Genomic DNA, 17,925 nt, shown 5'->3' with positions numbered 1-17,925 from the left:
CTGCGTGGCTGACTCGGAAGTACTGGAAAGCTTACTTCTTTCTTCGGTTCTATGCGGCTGGTCATAAGGAGTCAAGAAAAAGTCGGCTGTATGGAGGAGGGGTTAATTTGCTCCCTCATGGGGGAAGTGGAAGTCGCGGCAAAATTGCGACCTATATGTACCGCGGTCTATTCCCACGGGAAGACGAGATCCGAGAGACGACGCGACAGTGACTGCATGATCTCGACGAATCCCATTCACCACTACCAACACCACGAAGTGGGAGCGAGTAGAAGACAGCCCCCCCCCCCCCCCCCCTCCTTCTTTTTACATCCCTGAGTTGGGCACCAGCATACGTTATGGGAGATGAAACTTGTGCGTCAGTAATCAGAGCTCCACTCGGCATATTGGCGATATTTGCTCGTTTGTCCGGTCCTTCTCAAGAGAATATTTCTGACAGATGTTAGTTGACAGGTGACGTGGACGGGGACTGATTGTTCTGTGGTTTATGTGACTTCACGAATCCCAACAACACATATGGCATGGCTGCAATGGCAGCAGCTGCCAATTTCGGCAGCACTTTTGAGACGGGAGTCGAGCCCATCGGTGTTCTGAAATCCACTAGTCGGACATGCAACACCTGGGCCATGTAGGCACGCTCGTACGGCTTGGCTAAATAAGGGCACTGCAACTATATAGCGGAGTGCTCTTCCACATGATGTAATAGGTTACGACTATAGTATAAGCATTATGTACAACCCAAAGTCGAAGAGAAAACTGAAGTGCTAACAAACAAATTCTCATCGGCCCTCATTTTTTGCTGGCTGGTTAAAGGCACACGTAGTGTGATCAAGGTGGTCCATTTTATTAATAGCCGAAAGAATCGAAAATGGAGAGTGAATTGCAAAACACAAGCCGGATACCTTTTCGCCTGGAATGTTTTATTCTTGCCTGAGGGTGCACGCATGAAGCATCAGAATGCGACCATAGGCGCAGATGCAGAGAGAGGTGCAGAGTGAAACTTCACTTGAACGAACTTCAAGTGACCTTAGGAAAAAGCTTTTTAAAGTGAAAGTTCGCTGAACTGAAATAAGTGCGCTGAAGCTTGTTTCCATTAGCTCCAAGAAAGATTGGGTGCTCAAATCATATCTCAACCCATTTATTTATCACTGCGTTTATTTGCAAGCAATGACTGCATTAACCTTTTGCAGCACTTTTGAACTACCCTAATCTTGAACTGCGTGTGCAAGCTCCCATGAACCTTGTCCGGCATAACGGTCTGCTTGGGAGAAAAGGTCTTCACTTTCTCTAAGCAGGTCATTGCTTCAGCTGATCATGGTTAACTTGCACTCATACGTACGCCTTTCTTGAAGCTAAAAAAACCTAGTAGGGCTGAAACTCTAGTCATGGCTAGCTATATGACTGTGGAGCCAATTAAGCGTGCAAAGCCAGCTATGCATTAGGTTGGCTACAAGCTTGTTTACATAGCAAATTCAATTTAAAGCTATATTAAGGACACTTTTCTTCATGCGCGGTGATGAAACGTGGTTCTCAACGTAAAAATATGCAACAATAATGCTTGCTGAAATGCTCAATATCATGTGGGAGCCACAAGATGACGGTGCGGAAAACTTTCGTAGAACTATATTAAGCAAGAATTTAATTTTGTTAAAATGAAGCACGTTTGCATTGCATTCAATGTAGCTTCGGTTGGGGGTTTAATGAAGTTAGTACAACTGAATATTTCGTTTAAGTGACATTCGTTCGAGTGGTATTCTACTGTATGCAGTTACCTTAAAATTCACCAGTACCAGGCCTAACAACTCTGCCTGTAGCCATTTTTTCCCTTGGCACCTGCGATACTGTAGTGGTGCGTGGAATCTTCTGCCAGATTAATCTATAATCTGCTGTTTTCATACCGTAATTTATGGCGAAGCGAGAATGCACGTGCTATACATTGGTTCTTAAGATACATGGGGACGGGCGCTGAGTGTGCTGGAGGGGAACGGTGTCTTACATATGACTTTAACTGTCACTGTTTGGACGACTGTTGCTTGAAGCTTGTGATTTTCTGCAATGCAGGTGAAAGACTTGACGTCGGGGTCCTGCGAAAGAGAGGCAGTGCAATAAGGATAAGTGCACAGTAAAAAAAAAATATCTGGAATAAAAAGAAACAATTGCTTACTTAGTCGTTTCCTCTTCCCCGCAGTGTTTCTTTTTCACCCCGTGCGTATACTAGTAATGTAAGTGTAAGTAGCGTAGTCAGCTAACAGATTATACGCTACTTACATTTACTGCAACGCTCATAAATGATTGCCCATTATTTTTATTTTTTTTTATTGGGCACTTCTTCACATAACAACCTATTATGATGTTTTAACTCTACGAGGATGTCTCTGGTTAAGCCCGTAAGTTATTCTGCAAGGGAAGCTCATTTATCACGTGATAAAAAGAAAGAAACAAAGATAAAGTGTTGGAATTATACTATATGTACTACATAACTACCTGGTGGACAATGTAGACCATTTATATCAATTAGACTGCATCCATGATGACACTACTTATGAAGTGCGCAGCGCAAAGCACGTAAATCCTGCATGCTGCTTAATCACAGCAAACCGCCATGTGCATATACTTCTGGTTCTTGTTGCCGCCTAAGAAATACGCCACACACCAAAGCTAGACACAAATTAAAAGTGTCGGCCTAACTGAATGAATACTGCTGCCGCCGTAACCGAGATGGTGACGACTGCTCTAGATTGTTCTAATAAAGCCGAAATTTGGGCTAGTTGGCACTTAAAACACAGCTACACTTAAAATACCGGTATACATGGTTGCGAGTACGAAAAAAAGAAAAGAAAAAAAAAAACAACCCTCCAGACAAAGAATTGAAATTGAGTTCGGGGTATTTGGTTCATAGCTGAAGTTGATAAAGACGGCGTGTAAGAGACTAGAGCGAAGACTGCAGATTAAAACAGTGAATACAGCGTGAATACAGATCTCTAGACTCATGTTCTGTGGGTTCTCTTCACTTCTTCCTTGCATTTTTTGCGCTGCCAACCATGTCACAGTTCCTGTGTCGACTTGCTGCAATTAAAAAAAAAAATGTGTGTATGAGATAGTCAAAATGGAGCCATTCTACTGCGCACTGCATCGGCGCCACCTGAAGTGAGACGAGTTACACCCGTTGACGTTTTAATTATTATGATTACGCTCGCTCGTAAATCTTAATGTGGATGCATACGGCGAAGAGTGAAGCTTTTAGTAGTATAGCATTCACACATCGAACGATCGATAATTTTCGTTTGGTTATAGCGCCCGTGTTTTTGTACTTTTTTTCCCCCTCCGTCTCATTAGGGAGTGTAGAGTTAAAATGGAGACAACGCAATTTTCCGCGTCATATTTCATGCCCGGAAACTGCGAATACCATTTACAAAAAAAAAAAAAAAAAAAAAAAAAAACTTTCCTTAGTGGTTTTCTTTGACACACTTAAGTACTCAGTGCGAGTGGAGGACGAACTTTAACACTAAGATTTTGTTCCGCATTGGAGGGTTAGACCATCCTCCAATATCTCACCTTATCGTATCTTACATTAAAAGCGATCACCAGAAGAAGGTGGACTGATTTGAGGCAAGCTGAATTCAAGCATTCCGTGATCTTTTCTAAGTTGTCTCACAATTAAAAGCGATCCCCAGAAAAAGGTGGACTGAACTGAGGAAAGCTGAATTTAGGCAGTCCGTGATCTTGCAGAAGTAATGTATAGCTTGATTTAGACAAAGTGTCAGTTCATTGCGCGGCTAACCGCAAGAATTTTGTCAAATGCAAATTTACGATGGGAGACATACGCAGCTAGGACCCGAATGCCTGTACGTTATGCAGCATTCCTAAGGAATAAAACTTCGCCAAAATATATCAGTCCACTTGTATATTGCATTCCACTGCTGCTGTAGGCTTTGCGCAGCTGCATTAAAAAAAAAAAAGGAGAGAAAAACAAGTAGGACACCGTAGTGAAAGGCTCATGAGATTTCGGCCACCTGATCTTTTTTAACGTGCACTAACGTCGCGCAGCACACGGCCGCCTTGCTTTTCAGTGAACCTCAATATAAAATGTAGCCGAAGCAGCCCGGATACCGGGCCCTTGAGTCCAGCTTGGTTCCGTTTATGGGGTTTAACGTCCTAAAGCGACTCAGACTATGAGGGACGCCATGCTGGAGGGCTTAATACGGTTCGACCAATAGGTTCTTTAACATGCATTGATATCGCTCACTACACGGACGCCTCACTTTTCGCTTCCATCCTAGAACGGCAGTCGCGGCCAACCATCGATCCCGCGACCTTGGGCTCAGTAATCGAGCACCCTAACCCCTGAGCCACCGCGACGGGGCAGTCTCAGTGTTATATCCAACACATACATACATAAAGTTAACATACTTTAGTAAGCATGACATCACGGTATATTTGCTCGAAATTGCCAGTATATTCATGTTTCGCTAAAGTGGGAGCGAATCTCATAGCTATATTATTAACGACACCCTACATTCTAGTTGAAAGTTTCTCATAAAGTTTAGAAGTTCAGTTTTCTTGGACACCACGTTTCATTGTAGTAAAGCTGCGGATTAATATGAGATACCTAAAATTTCATTCTGTAGCGAAACTTTGCTCTTAATGTTTGGTGTGTGCATACTTCTATACCGAGTAGTGAAGTGTCATAGAAAACAGTTTTTGACAATACCTGCACGACAACTGTGGAATATTTTAGGGTACTGTTATGAAGATATCGATGAGAACTGATCCAATTTTATTTATTTCGATAAAATATCGCATTAAAACTTGCCCTGTGGTAGGACCGAGTATTAAAACTTCTATAGAAAACCAAAGAGGTGAGGTTGTGGCAATGAATCTCGAAAACGACAAGCGTCACGCTCTGCGAATATCTTGAATTTTAGGATACAACCTTGAGCGGTAAGAAATCAAAATGATTTCATAAATTATTTTCCGTTAAAAAAAGTGCGACTCCACAATTCGAGAGCTCCCTTCCGTTCGCCCATGTCTGCTAATGAGTGATCACATGGACCCCTCAAACAATTTTTGTCGATAAATTCGCACTTTTTCTAAACGTTGATATATATATATATATATATATATATATATATATATATATATATATATATATATATATATGAGGCTTCTATTTCGCTTCTTGGAGTGGAGATGGTGCACTTCGTTCATTTTGTGTAGTTAGCCAAATAAATTTGTCCTAGCGAGCTTGTTTTAGGAAAGTCATTCTCTAGACCCTCCTTCTCTCCCTCCCCTCTCGTTTACATTCGCTCTGATGTTCTTAAGCGGCATTTATTGCCTGAGAAATGAAATCGATTGCCTCCCACACGAAATGAATTATTCATCTTCTTTACCTATAAAGTACTTTACGCCTGAAGATGAATGCAGGCGAGTTTATTTCTGCGGCCTTAGCATAACTTTATTAAGCTCCCATGAAACAGGTGTCGGCCCAAAAAGGTAAGGTTTCACGACTTATCGTTAAGTGCCTTTCCCATTTTGCCTGCCATGTCACATTATCTCCACCGCTGAGGCACGCTTTTCAGGTGCGATACATCATTGTACATGTGTCGAAATTGCGAAGAAACCAGGTATCTCTTTTATTTACATCATGTTCCGCATATGATTTCCGAAGGCTGCTATAAGAAACAAAAACAAAAAGCGCCCAAGTATGGACAATTTGCTGGTTCGTACAAATTAGAGGGACAGCGTTACGAATACCTTTAAGGATTACGTTTATCACGTAAGCAGTGTCGCCTTCTAGACGAAGGAAGTGATCGAAGCATAAGCGGTCCGAAAAAAAAAACAAAAAACAAAATGTGCGAACAGGTATTTTGAGCGTTTGTACCTAGAGTGTGCGGAACAACAAACACATATACGCGTATAAAACAGACGAGTTAGGTCTCTTCTGGGATCTTTTCTGCCAAAGGTACTTGCCACTGCTTACTGGTGTAAGAAATCAATAATAAAGTGCTTGAAATAACGCTGTCAGCACAAGACGATGATGAACTGAAAGTGCACAAATGCCTCCGGTTCATTTGCTTATCTTCAAAAACGCAATTCAAAGAACAGCCGCTTGGATATTCGAAGTCGATCTCCTTCAAGGCATAAGCTATATACTGCATTTCTGTTTCACTGGGAGTTGTGTAGAAAATAAGTCAACATGGAGGTCTTAAAAAGAAAAACAAGTTTACTCCGATAACCTCATCATCATTATTATCATTATCAGCCTGACTATACCGACTGCAGGGCGAAGACCTCTCCCATATTTCTGCAATTAGCCCGGTTCTGTGCTAGCTGCATCCACTTGACCCCTGCGAACTTCTTAACCTCATCCGCCCGCCTATCTTTCTGCCGCCCCCTGCTACGTTTTCCTCCCCTTGAATTCCAGTTTGTTACCCTAAGCGACCATCGGTTATCCTCTCTTCGCACTACATGTCCTGCCCATGCCCATTTCTTCTTCTTAATTTCCATTAGAATGTCACTAACTTGAGCTATTTCTCTGACCCGCTCTGCACGCTTTCTATCTCTTAATGCTACCCCTACCATTTTTCGTTCCATAGCCCTCTGGGTTGTCCTCAACTTAAGTAGAACCCTCTTGATTAGCTTCCACGTTTCAGCCCCATTTCAGCTCCACGTTTCACTGCCATAACATGGCAGTGCAAATAAAATCTTGGCGCACAGTCCACTCTGTTAGCACGACGCTCCATACGCAAGCATAGGCTCGCAAGCTCGCTCGTCGCGAGTTTTCGCCTTGAGGAGCACCACCCTAGAGAAGCTATGGATTAGAGAAGAAACTCAGGATTTGTTGGTGCACGGCAAACAAGTAAATAATAGAGCAGCGACGAGACGAAGCAAGGACAGACAAATGTGCAAACGCGCCTGTTTGCTGTGGCGTGTTAGCGTGCATTAAGTAACCCCAGGTAGCAGAAGTTAATCCACAGATGAGCACTTCAGAGTCCGTCATAGCCCAGCAGCTTAACAGGGTCCTTGAACATTTAGATTGTCCGATTGCAACGAATCTGTTTAACCTGCTAATTCTTATTTCTATTGAATTAGCAATTAACCAAAATTATAAGATGCTAATATCCAGAAAACCATAACAGAGCCTTAGAAACATGATGTAAGGATAATAAAAAAATCCATCAACAACATTGTCATGAAACTACACGTGCATTAAATGTCTAAACTGGTGACGGTAAGCCACAACTACAACCAATACTGAAGCTTGGCACGAATGACTCGAAGACGAATGAAGGCCGACGTTATGGTATGGTTTGGTTTCATACCATACCATACCATACCATACCATACCATACCATACCATACCATACCATACCATACCATACCATACCATACCATACCATACCATACCATACCATACCATACCATACCATACCGTACCACGCCATTTTGCCGAGCACCCCGCCGGGGTGGCGCAGTGGTTACGGCGCTCGACTACTGTTCCCAAGGACGCGGGATCAAATCCCGACCTCGGCGGCCGCTTTTCGATGGAGGCGAAAAGCAAGGCGCCCGTGTGCTGTGCGATGTCAGTGCACGTTAAAGAACCCCAAGTGGTCGAAATTTCCGGAGTCCTCCACTACGGCGTCTCATAGCCTGAGTCGCTTTGGGATGTTAAACCCCACAAACCAACCAACCATTCTGCCGAGCGCTGCCCCACAAGCCCATTGTTGGCTTGGGCAGGCTCGTATTTGTATGCCATTTTTGAAATAAATAAATAATTTATATATATATATATATATATATATATATATATATATATATATATATATATATATATATATATATATATATATATATATATATATATAAAGGGGAAATGAGGGTGCTCGTTATAATACATGAAGGAAAGAAGCCAACAGTCGGCGAGGCCAAGGAAAGCGTTGGGGATGGTCCTCTTACGTCTTTTTTTTTTTTAATGTTTGCTTAAATAATCACAGAAATTAGTAACGAATCTGTTTAGGGGAAAGATAATTAAACGCAAAGTAGAAGAAAAAACAACGTGCCGATGGTGGGAACCGAACCCACGACCTCCGAATATCGCGTCCGGTGCTCTACCAACTGAGCTACATCGGCCGCTGTCCCCCCTGCTACTTGCTTGGGTATTTGTGTTGTCTGTATACGAACCTTGAGAGTGTTCACCAGCGCCACCCTCAGCCATAGCGGCGGACGTAGAACGTCCTTTGTTACCGCCAGCGTCACGTAGAACGTGATCAAGAGCGAGGGCGAACGCTGTGCTAGAACCCTCTTACGCTACCTATGGCTTCAAGACTGCCAGAACCGAGACCCCCGTAAGCTACAAGCAGGTCAATTAAGGGGAAATGAGGGTGCTCGTTATAATACATGAAGGAAAGAAGCCAACAGTCGGCGAGGCCAAGGAAATCGTTGGGGATGGTCCTCTGTGATTATTTAAGCAAACATTAAAAAAAAAAAAAAAAAAAAAAAGACGTAAGAGGACCATCCCCAACGCTTTCCTTGGCCTCGCCGACTGTTGGCTTCTTTCCTTCATATATATATATATATATATACACACCATACCATACCATACCTTATCATACCGTACTATACGATACCATATACCATACCATACCATGCCATGCTATGCCATACCATATACCGTACAATACCATATCATGCCATGCCATGCCACGCTATACCATACCATACCATACCATACCATACCATACCATACCATACCATACCATACCATACCATACCATACCATACCATACCATACCATACCATACCATACCATACCATACCATACCATACCATACCATACCATACCATACCATACCATACCATACCATACCATACCATACCATGCTATACTATACCATACCGTAGCCACACTGGAAATGCAATTTTAAAATTGTGTAGCGTTCTTGCTGTTCATGCTTGCTTGCGAAACCCTTCACGGGAGCAGCTTCACATAAACGACGCACTCTCTAGTCTACATTCCTCAAGGATCTCAGACACAGCAAGTTTATTGAAGGACTTTAGTACTTTCTTATTTCTGGCACATAGAGTAAACACAGGCGCTCCTAGAAGCAACTTCCCCCAAATAAGGTAGCTCAATGTTTCACTATTTTGCATTTGAAGAAAACTGCTACAGGAATTGTTTAAGTTATTAAAAGCTACAATAGTGTAAAGTTGTAAAGTGAAATTTACAATAACAAAGAGGCCACGACAGGGCAATGAGAAAATGATATAATGACCAGCATCGCCTTTGGCGAATTTCACCTTTACTCGACGGACAGTAAATCCTCGAGAAGTCGAACTCTGTCTCGCGGCGAACAACAGTGCTTTTTTTTTTCTCTCTGTCTCTTCCTTGATGGATTTCATCACAGAAGGTGGATTTGGGTCGGTTTGAGAGTCGAATTACAATAAAGGGTTGAGTGGGCTTTTCCGCACAAGATATAGTTCGACCTTCCGAGGATGGATTTTAGCATGAAAGGGAGAGGGGGGTGAGTTGCCAGATTTCATTTTCCGAGCATTTCACTCCAAGAGAGCCGAGAAAAAGGCCGGTGGAAATCATTTCCCGGTTAGAAACCCTGTGAGTACCAGGCAACAGTTGGGATTGCTCCCAGCATGCCCAAGACGAGACAGCCGCTTCGATAATCTATTGCGGTGGCAGCAAAATAAGGGACCGAAATATGAGGTCAAAGAATCTATGATACGATTAGATTGTTTGACAGGAAGAGATGGAAATGCCTTGACCATTATGGCCGCAATATGACGTGGTTTAGAAGGAGGTCTTGGCTGAGAAAGGCAGGACGATGAAATTCTTGAAGGAGACAAAGCAGGTCTATGGCTGAGAAGGGCAGGACGATGAAATTCTTGAAGGAGACAAAGCAAAGTTAACAAGGATTCAAGGCAAGTCTCCATGCGCTAGCCAACGTTTCAGTAAGTAGAGAAAAGAAGAGAAGTGATCTTGTCGAAATGTTTGCTCCGATATGAGTTTTATGTATATATGATTCAGCATACCGGCTTATTGTACAGGGTGGAACAACGCGAAACCTGCTGGGAAGAAAAAAGGACTAGAGCTGGGAAAAAGTTCAGAGCTGTAAAAGAAAGCGAATAAGTTTAAGAACGTAAAAACAAAGCTAAGAAATATATTTCCATGCCTAGCATAACTGCGCTCTTTCATAATTGCTACATATTTTCGCAAAGTGCAGGAATTTCGGTCGTAGTTCGCCGATTGAGTTGTAAGCATGCTGTATCTTTTCGCTGGCTTTTTGGTTGTGTCATCCCGGCCACGCATCTTTGTTAGCGTTATTTTTTTTTTGGAGAAAGATGTCAGAGCATTATGATTTATGACTTATGATTATGATTTATCAGTGCTGACTGCTTTGTCACATTTTTAGAACGAATGCGATCCTTGCAGCATACAGAGATATCTGGCACAGAAATGCTGACCATCTTGCGTCCTTTAGCCTCATATATATGTACCGCGATACAACGACACCAATATTTCACGTCCGATTAAACCTTTTGAAAGTATGGGCACCCAAGGAAGCTTTTAGCAAACGGCAGCTTGGTTGGTTTATAATCGAACTGCTACAGACTGTGCTCACCTGCATTTCTTCCTTAGTCTATGGTTGTTCCATTACTACTATTTTTACAGTGCATTTTAGACCGTTAGCCTACTGCGGTCATTTGCAAATTTCTCTTTATTCCTGGACGTGTTCCGCAGATGTCGGAGCCTACATATCTCGCGCTATGCAGCAAAACATCGTCGTCTTCATCACCGTGCCCAGACACAAGATCACTATGCCATCGCCGCAACCGATCACGCCTCGTGTAAAACAGCAACACACTCTCGCGCTGTGCATCGAACATCGCCGTCTTCACAAAGTTCCATCTGCGCCGCTCCTTCATTTAACCTAAGTAAACACTCCATACACGCACGCTATCGCGCTAAAGGCAGAGACCACATCCGTGCTAGACAGGCTGCCTTAACCACCGAACAACGAGAAGCCATACGAGCCCGTTGCCGAGAAGCTTACTAAGCGCGGAAGCGAGCCAGAAGCGAAGCAGCAGCAGCGACTGCGGCTGCGGCCTATGGCTAAATGCTGGTTCACATGTAAGCTATTGAGCCAACTAAGCGGCGAGCGGCAGCGACAAGAGCGAAAAATTTCCAGCGATTTGGAACTATGTCGCTCTCGCCTCTCGAGCTGCCGCGATAACTCATAACAGGTTTTTGCGCCACCGCGGCAGGAATTGATAGCGTTTTTGCTTGCATGTGAACCAGGCTTACCGCTCGTGAAACTTCGTTCAAAGATAGTGAACTTCTGCATTTTTTCACTTGGTCGACATCAGAAGGTAGCGTATGCATCATAGTTATCTCGTGCTCTACGTCGCCTGCTATGCAGTTAATGCTACTTATTTCGGAGGGAATCGTTGTTTTTCACGTATCATCATCGTTACCATCAGCTGAATTATATCTGCAGGGCGAAATCCTCTCCCATATGTCTCCAATTAACCCGGTCCGGAGCTAGCTGCATCCATTGACCCCTGTGAATTTCTTGACCTCATCCGCCCACCTAAGTTTCTGCCGCCCCCTGCTACAGTTCGATTCCCTTGGAATACAATTTGTTACCCCAAGAGACCATCGGTTATCCGATGGTCGCATGTAAAATATGCTAGAGCATATTTTCCAGCTCTCTGGAGAAAAGCTAGAATCTACGTTGCATTTTTGCTTTACAAGGTGTTTTTCAGTCAATGATATGACGGTGTACTGCAACATCGTGTGAGCTAATTAAAAAGTCGGCTCACCTCCAGTACGGCGGCTGTACCGGACTAAGGCATATCTTTATAACATTTGAAGGCTCCGGTTTTCTTTCGCATGAGCGCTAAACTGACCGTGGTAGAACCTGTTTCAACCCCGGATATCACCGGCTTCTCTAGTGCCTATGAGCTCTAAGTAGGAAAAGTGGTGTCTGTTTCAGCGCCGATTGCGTCGGTCTCTCCGGAGCCAGCGATAAACCAGACTTTGCTAAATATGTTAGAGCTTCGAACAGTTCCGGTCTCTCTGGTATCCGGAAATGAACAACCAGGTTGTAACGGTATAAACCGGTGCTTCGCAAACCGGACAGATATGGAACCTCATCATTTCTGTAGGGTCTGATGTCCTTGGGCACAGGAGTTTCCAGTGCGGTTTCTGCCCCTTGAGACGAAGACAAGGGCTCTTGTCGAAACTTTGGCTATAGTGCAGAGATTTCCTGTCAGTCCTTATCCTATCTTCTTGGCGTTCTGATTTACAAAGCGCCTTACCGCATCTCAAATTTGCTGTGAATTGACTGACTCACATGTAAAGAACAGTGCACCTCAAGGACTATGAAGGGCGACTTTGGTTTTTCGTGTTTTTTGTCTTCTTGTACTTACATTGTTCGTGTGCGTAAATGTTAGGTGTAAACGGCGCCCCAGCATACCAAGTTTTCTAAAAGCTTTGCCGGTTATGTGATCTATGTGAGCCTTTCAAGAGAGATTAGAATGCAAATGAACGCCAATATATTTTATAGAAGAAGCAGATTCAACACTTCTATCGTTGATTGTGTAAAGGCTATGTAACAGTCCTGGAACAGGCGAAAATCTGATATGTTTAATTTTTTACTGATTAATTTCCATTTGCAAAGTGCGGCACCATTCAGTTGGCTTGTTTAAATCGGACTGGAACGTGTGTGCATCATTCATGTTAGATATTGTCTTATAGATTACGCCGTCGTCTGCAAAAAGGCGGATTGTTGAGTTGATGTTAAATGCTATGTCATTTATAAAAATTACAAAGAGCAAAGGCGCGAGAACTGCCCCTTTTGGGACACCTGACCTTACACGTATAGGGTTAGAGTTGCAATCGTTTATCTTATCTGACTGAAACCCATTAGTCAAGAACTGTGGTCTACCTGGTCGTTTTGTCTTCAAGCTGTAGATTTTTAATTTTTAAATGTTTGTGAGGAACAGGATCAAATGCTTGGGAATAGTCGACAAAAATTACGTCTGTGTTGAGGGACATATGTAGCATGTTGTGCAGGTCAGCAACTAATTTAAATAACTGCGTTTGGCATGATCTATTATACTGGAAACTATAATGGTTTTTATAGAAGCAGGCTATTTAAATTTAACTGATTCATATTGTGAGAAAATCAGAACCGCTATCAGGAGGACGATAGCAAGCTGCAAAAATGCATTTGATGTGCTGGAAGCAGACAGACAACCAAATCAGCTCGAGAGGTGTGTCGATCTGCACAAGAGAAGGCTGATAATTGTCTTTAACTGCGATCATAACACCGCTGCCTCGGTATCTAGTTATCTCTGTCTGGCAAGCTCGATGTTGGACATTTCTTCAGATAGCCATATTTCTGTGCTGATCATTACGTCAGCGAAGCATGCGTGCAAAAAGGATTTTAGAACATCAACTTTTGTAAGAACGCTGCAGAAGTTAGCTAGAAGAATTGAAGTTGCTGATACACGAGTGGCATGAAGTTGGCGCGAAGAAGGCATGCGTAGGTGAAGCTTGTTGAAACAGACACTGAAGCGCTGCTTCTCGTGAAGGTTCGCCTTAGCGTATTCGCGCAACTGACTTCGCCGTGCGTACTTTTGAATTGTAAGCCTGCCTGCAACAACTGTACTACTGCATTAAAACCATTCGTGCTTTCGATAAGTGCACGCTATCATTCAAGCGTCTTATCGGCGTTCTGTGCGACCCCCCCCCCCCCCGAAAAAAAAAAGAAACGTAGCAATGTTGAAATGGATACTGGTTTTATCTGGAGTCGTTGTACCGACAGATTTAGAAACGCAATTGGAATTCACGAGCTTCAATACTGATCCAGAATTATTCATTTGATGGACGAAAGGAACCAACAGCAATATATACACAGTAGGTAGTAATTCACGTGATTATGTACAGGGCCCAAAACATGCTCTGACGGAGAGCTGGCATACCTGCCTTGTCAACGTGATGGTCAGATTTGAAGACGTGATCCAGCCATTTTTGTTCTGCACCGTGGACTGGTCGGAGGCCGGCTGCACGGTTCGGCCGTCGAGTCTCCAGGAAACTTCAGCTGCCGGGTTGCTGGGTGCCGTGGTGCATGAAACAGTCACCAGATCTCCAGCTTTGGCCTCCTTAGGCGCCGTCATGAAGACGCGCGAGGGCGGGACTGCGTATTAATGCGGGACGCATTTATTATCCTCCCCCCGATGGAGAAAACCTGTCCCCTAAATTTAAAACGAAATTGTAAATGCGATAAAAAAAAAAGAAAACGGGAGACCATTCCTTGAGAGGCCTAACCATATGGTTCCTGATGACCTCAGTTTCACGTGTGCAGTTAGAAAATATTGGGGGTTGTGGGCTAATATAACCTCCATAAACGACCAGTTGCACAAATTTCCTCATATAATGCATTGTAGTCTGCGTGGAGTCCTTTAACTGCAAGAGCTGTTTATGTGAACCTGTCCATACTGGTGCCTCATCGAAGCCTCTGGCTTCAGGAAGGAACTCCGGACTGCGTTTTGAGGCTAGCGCTGTTCTCTCGCTGCCCAAAATTGACAGAGCAGAAAGCGCCAGCGTGATGCGACGTGAGCCAAGCGCGCGTGACTGCACTACTGGGCATATGAGCCCGGTATGAATAGTACAAGGCGCAAGGCTGACAGTTCTCGCTAAGCAATGCGTCAAGCATGCTAAACAGATAGTGCCAATTTTTTCTGTAAGCGCACTTCTGAAACCTCAACAAAACATCACATATCAGCTTTACATGGTACACTTACGAATCTCTTGGATATCTAAACACCCAAGGACATTACGAATACGGATAAGGTATAGCCATTATATCGTCCGCCTTATAAATGCTTAAGTGTAAGAAATTCTCACTCTCTCTTCTCCAGAAAGCTGATCGGTCTTGTACTATTTCAGTAGTTCGAATGCTGAAAGACAGCTAAGGAGGTGCGAAATGTAGATGTCACTTCTAGTGCTTAGTACCTCTGGGTACGGGGCAAAACATCTGTTGCGTTTACGCCGCTATGCTCGCATTAATTCTGTCGCTTCAGTGAATACGTCACGTGATGCCGCGAGTGTCATCAGGGCCTTGGGACTAATCAGCGACTAGCGCTCTAGCCAACAGCATGGCAAGTTGTCACAATGCCACGTGTGACAGCACTTCATTTAGACAAATCTGTTGTAGGCCGTCATTGCACCCGCCACCGCTTCGGTGGTGGACGGCGGCTGTTGCGACGCACGTCTTTATTTCCCTCTTCTTCTTTTTCTTTCTTTCTTGTATATTTTCCTTTCTGCCCGCACAAGGCAGCGGATGTGGCTCAGCTACAGGCCAGTAGCAGGCCCGTGCATTTCTTTTTTTTTCCTACAGTCGCAACAACAACAACAACAACAACAACAACAACAACAACAACAACAACAACTTCCTATCTTGAAACGCGGCAGCTGATGTACTATACATCAGTGACACTCATGCCGCATGAACGGGAAAGATGACCTTAACAGCTTCTGCTGCAAGACTAAAACATTGCACAAAAAAGACCTAAGCTGGGGACGAAACGTTGATTTGAGAGCAACCCCCAGACCGAAAACTCACAGAGGACGCTGAGTATGACCGACGCCTCCGAGGGCTGCAGGGTGACCAGGTTGCTGGCCTCGCATCGGTACACGGCGTTGTTGTCGGCCGCCGTCACCGTGAACGTGTAGGCGCTGGTAGCTTCGCGCGAGGCCGACTTGTAGCGTGCTCTAAGCGGTCGGCCGTCGCGGCTCCAGGCGAGTGAGGCGGGTGGGTTGCCGCCACGAGAGATGCACGCCAACGTCAGGGTGTCTCCCACCTGCACGATGTCGCCCTCGTGGTAGCCCTCAATCTCAGGTGCGCCGGGCGGGTCTGTGTAGAAGAAATTATGCATGCGCGTATGAACGCAACCGTTGCTGAAAGCTCGTTAGAAGTCTGCAGGAGTGCTCTGACAGGCTTTGCTGAGAATTTTCTCTTTCAGAGGCGTTTCATCATGTCCGCGAGCACATCTTGGAAATCGACATTCACTGTAATAATTAATAGACAATCCAAGCCCCGTCTAGAAATGACGTCGCGGGCGAAGGATTCTATGCAAAATTCAAAAAAGCGTACAACTCAAAGCCAGCAATATCTTAGTCCCCTTTATGTTTAAAAGGGTGACTTTATAACATCTACAATCGTAACTGGCATGAATAAGTTTAGAACGCAGGAACTATAAGCGCGAAAGGCCGCATAGCTAAACTTATTGGTCTAGTGCATCGATCAACTTGAGCTGATTGGAATTCGCTGTCGGAATGTGTGAAGAAGCACAAGGCTCCTGATCTAAGCCGGGAGCACAGACGACCAGCTTTGTTCTCTTTCCCTGCTTTTTAAGCAGCAATATCGTAGAGAAGTCCGAAAAGTTATCAACGACTGCGGCGAGGCATTGCTGTCCAAGCGGGTGCGGCCAAGGGTTCGAAGTTTGGCTTGCACGTGCAAGCGCCTGCGTGGTCTTGCTTTAAGACGACGCGCTCGAATGGAAGTTAATGCCGACGATGCACCGCGCGAGAAAGTGGCTGCTCAATACAGCACGCAGTATAATTCTATTTTTGACCATGAGAGGCGCCGTAGTGGAGGGCTTCGGAGGTTTCGACCACCTGGGGATTTCTAACGTGCACTGACATTGCACAGCACACGGACATCTTGCTTTTCGCGTCCATCGAAAAGCGGCCGTCGAGGCTGGGATTCGATCCCACATCCTTGGACACAGCAGTTGAGCGCCCTAACCACTGCATCGCCACGGCGAGGCCCTGGATAAATCATATAAATTTTACAACTGTTCGCACGAATGGCTTCAGCTCTATATCGGTTGAAAGCGAAAGAAGTTAGCTTTCCACTCTTCACAAGCTGTGGAAAAAGTTTTCATTGGACCCATTTGTAGGTAAGATGCACATGTTCAGAAACTTCGCATTGTAACGCTTGAAACCACGGACGAAGAGGGTCATCACTTCAGTCATTTAGTCATTTCAATTGTGCCTCTCAACTAGCCGGTACTCAAAGTGCAGAAAATGCAACACCTAGCAGAACATCGTTATTTTTGCAGTGTGTAGCCGGACTAGGACAAAGCACGGAGGAAAAAGTAGGACACACAAGCGCTGAACTGCAAATTTAATTTGGTAATCCGCCAACCACATCACATATACTAGCAGAAAAACGCCCATGAAGGAAACAAAAATCTAAACACCGTGGAAATAAAAAAAAAATTCCGGCGCATAAAAAAAGCAAGGCATTGAGTGCAACAAACCACAATAAGTTTATATATCAATAAATCGGCAAGCCTAACCCACGATTAACAGAAAAAGCAACATGAGATGGACGCAAGACGACATACGTCCTGATGGTAGCCAGTGGCAAACAGTGCATGAAAAAATAACAATATATACAATTCTTAATGGGTTTCATTGACTAAATAAGTGGACGCATAAAAAAATATTTTTATTAAGAGCAAAAAAAAAAACGCAAATGAATACATCAGATAGCCAAAAAATGAGTGAGAACGCAGAGTGATGGAAATATTTTAACAAAATCTAGAGCCAACTATTAACACGGCAAAACAAAAGCAAAACTCAAGAATGAAACAAACAATTCAGCTAACATGGGTGTCCAGGCAAAAAGGAATGGTAAAAAAATAGGGTATAGGAGGTCTGAATGTGAAAGGTTAGAATCTAAAAGAGCGAAAAACCAGACAGAAATAAATTAAAATTAAAATATATAATATATAAAATTACCGCATGTAAGAGCGCCAATAAAGTCAATGATGAGATTAGGCAAAACCAGATATGAATTCAATTTCTTTGCTCGGAAGAAAAAAAGAATTGCCGGCGAT

General features: G+C 43.9%; 1 protein-coding gene across 1 annotated transcript in view; it reads right to left on the bottom strand.

The window, feature by feature from the left end:
* Nucleotides 1-17,925, bottom strand: part of LOC146185102 (nephrin-like) — a 70,459-nt gene that overhangs the window by 33,624 nt on the left and 18,910 nt on the right. Inside the window, exons 7-9 of the mRNA XM_084605470.1 lie at nt 15,642-15,932; nt 13,999-14,213; nt 1,997-2,084 (exon numbers count right to left, since the gene is read on the bottom strand). Of these exons, the coding sequence (XP_084461596.1) occupies nt 1,997-2,084; nt 13,999-14,213; nt 15,642-15,932 (594 nt within the window). The remainder of the gene's footprint in view (nt 1-1,996; nt 2,085-13,998; nt 14,214-15,641; nt 15,933-17,925) is intronic.

The sequence above is a fragment of the Amblyomma maculatum genome, chromosome 6 (genome assembly GCF_055883805.1).
Source record: "Amblyomma maculatum isolate TAMU_Amacu chromosome 6, ASM5588380v1, whole genome shotgun sequence".
Classification (NCBI taxonomy): domain Eukaryota; kingdom Metazoa; phylum Arthropoda; class Arachnida; order Ixodida; family Ixodidae; genus Amblyomma; species Amblyomma maculatum.
The sequence above is the reverse complement of the archived record's forward strand: the minus strand, read 5'-3'. Positions and strand labels throughout refer to the sequence as shown.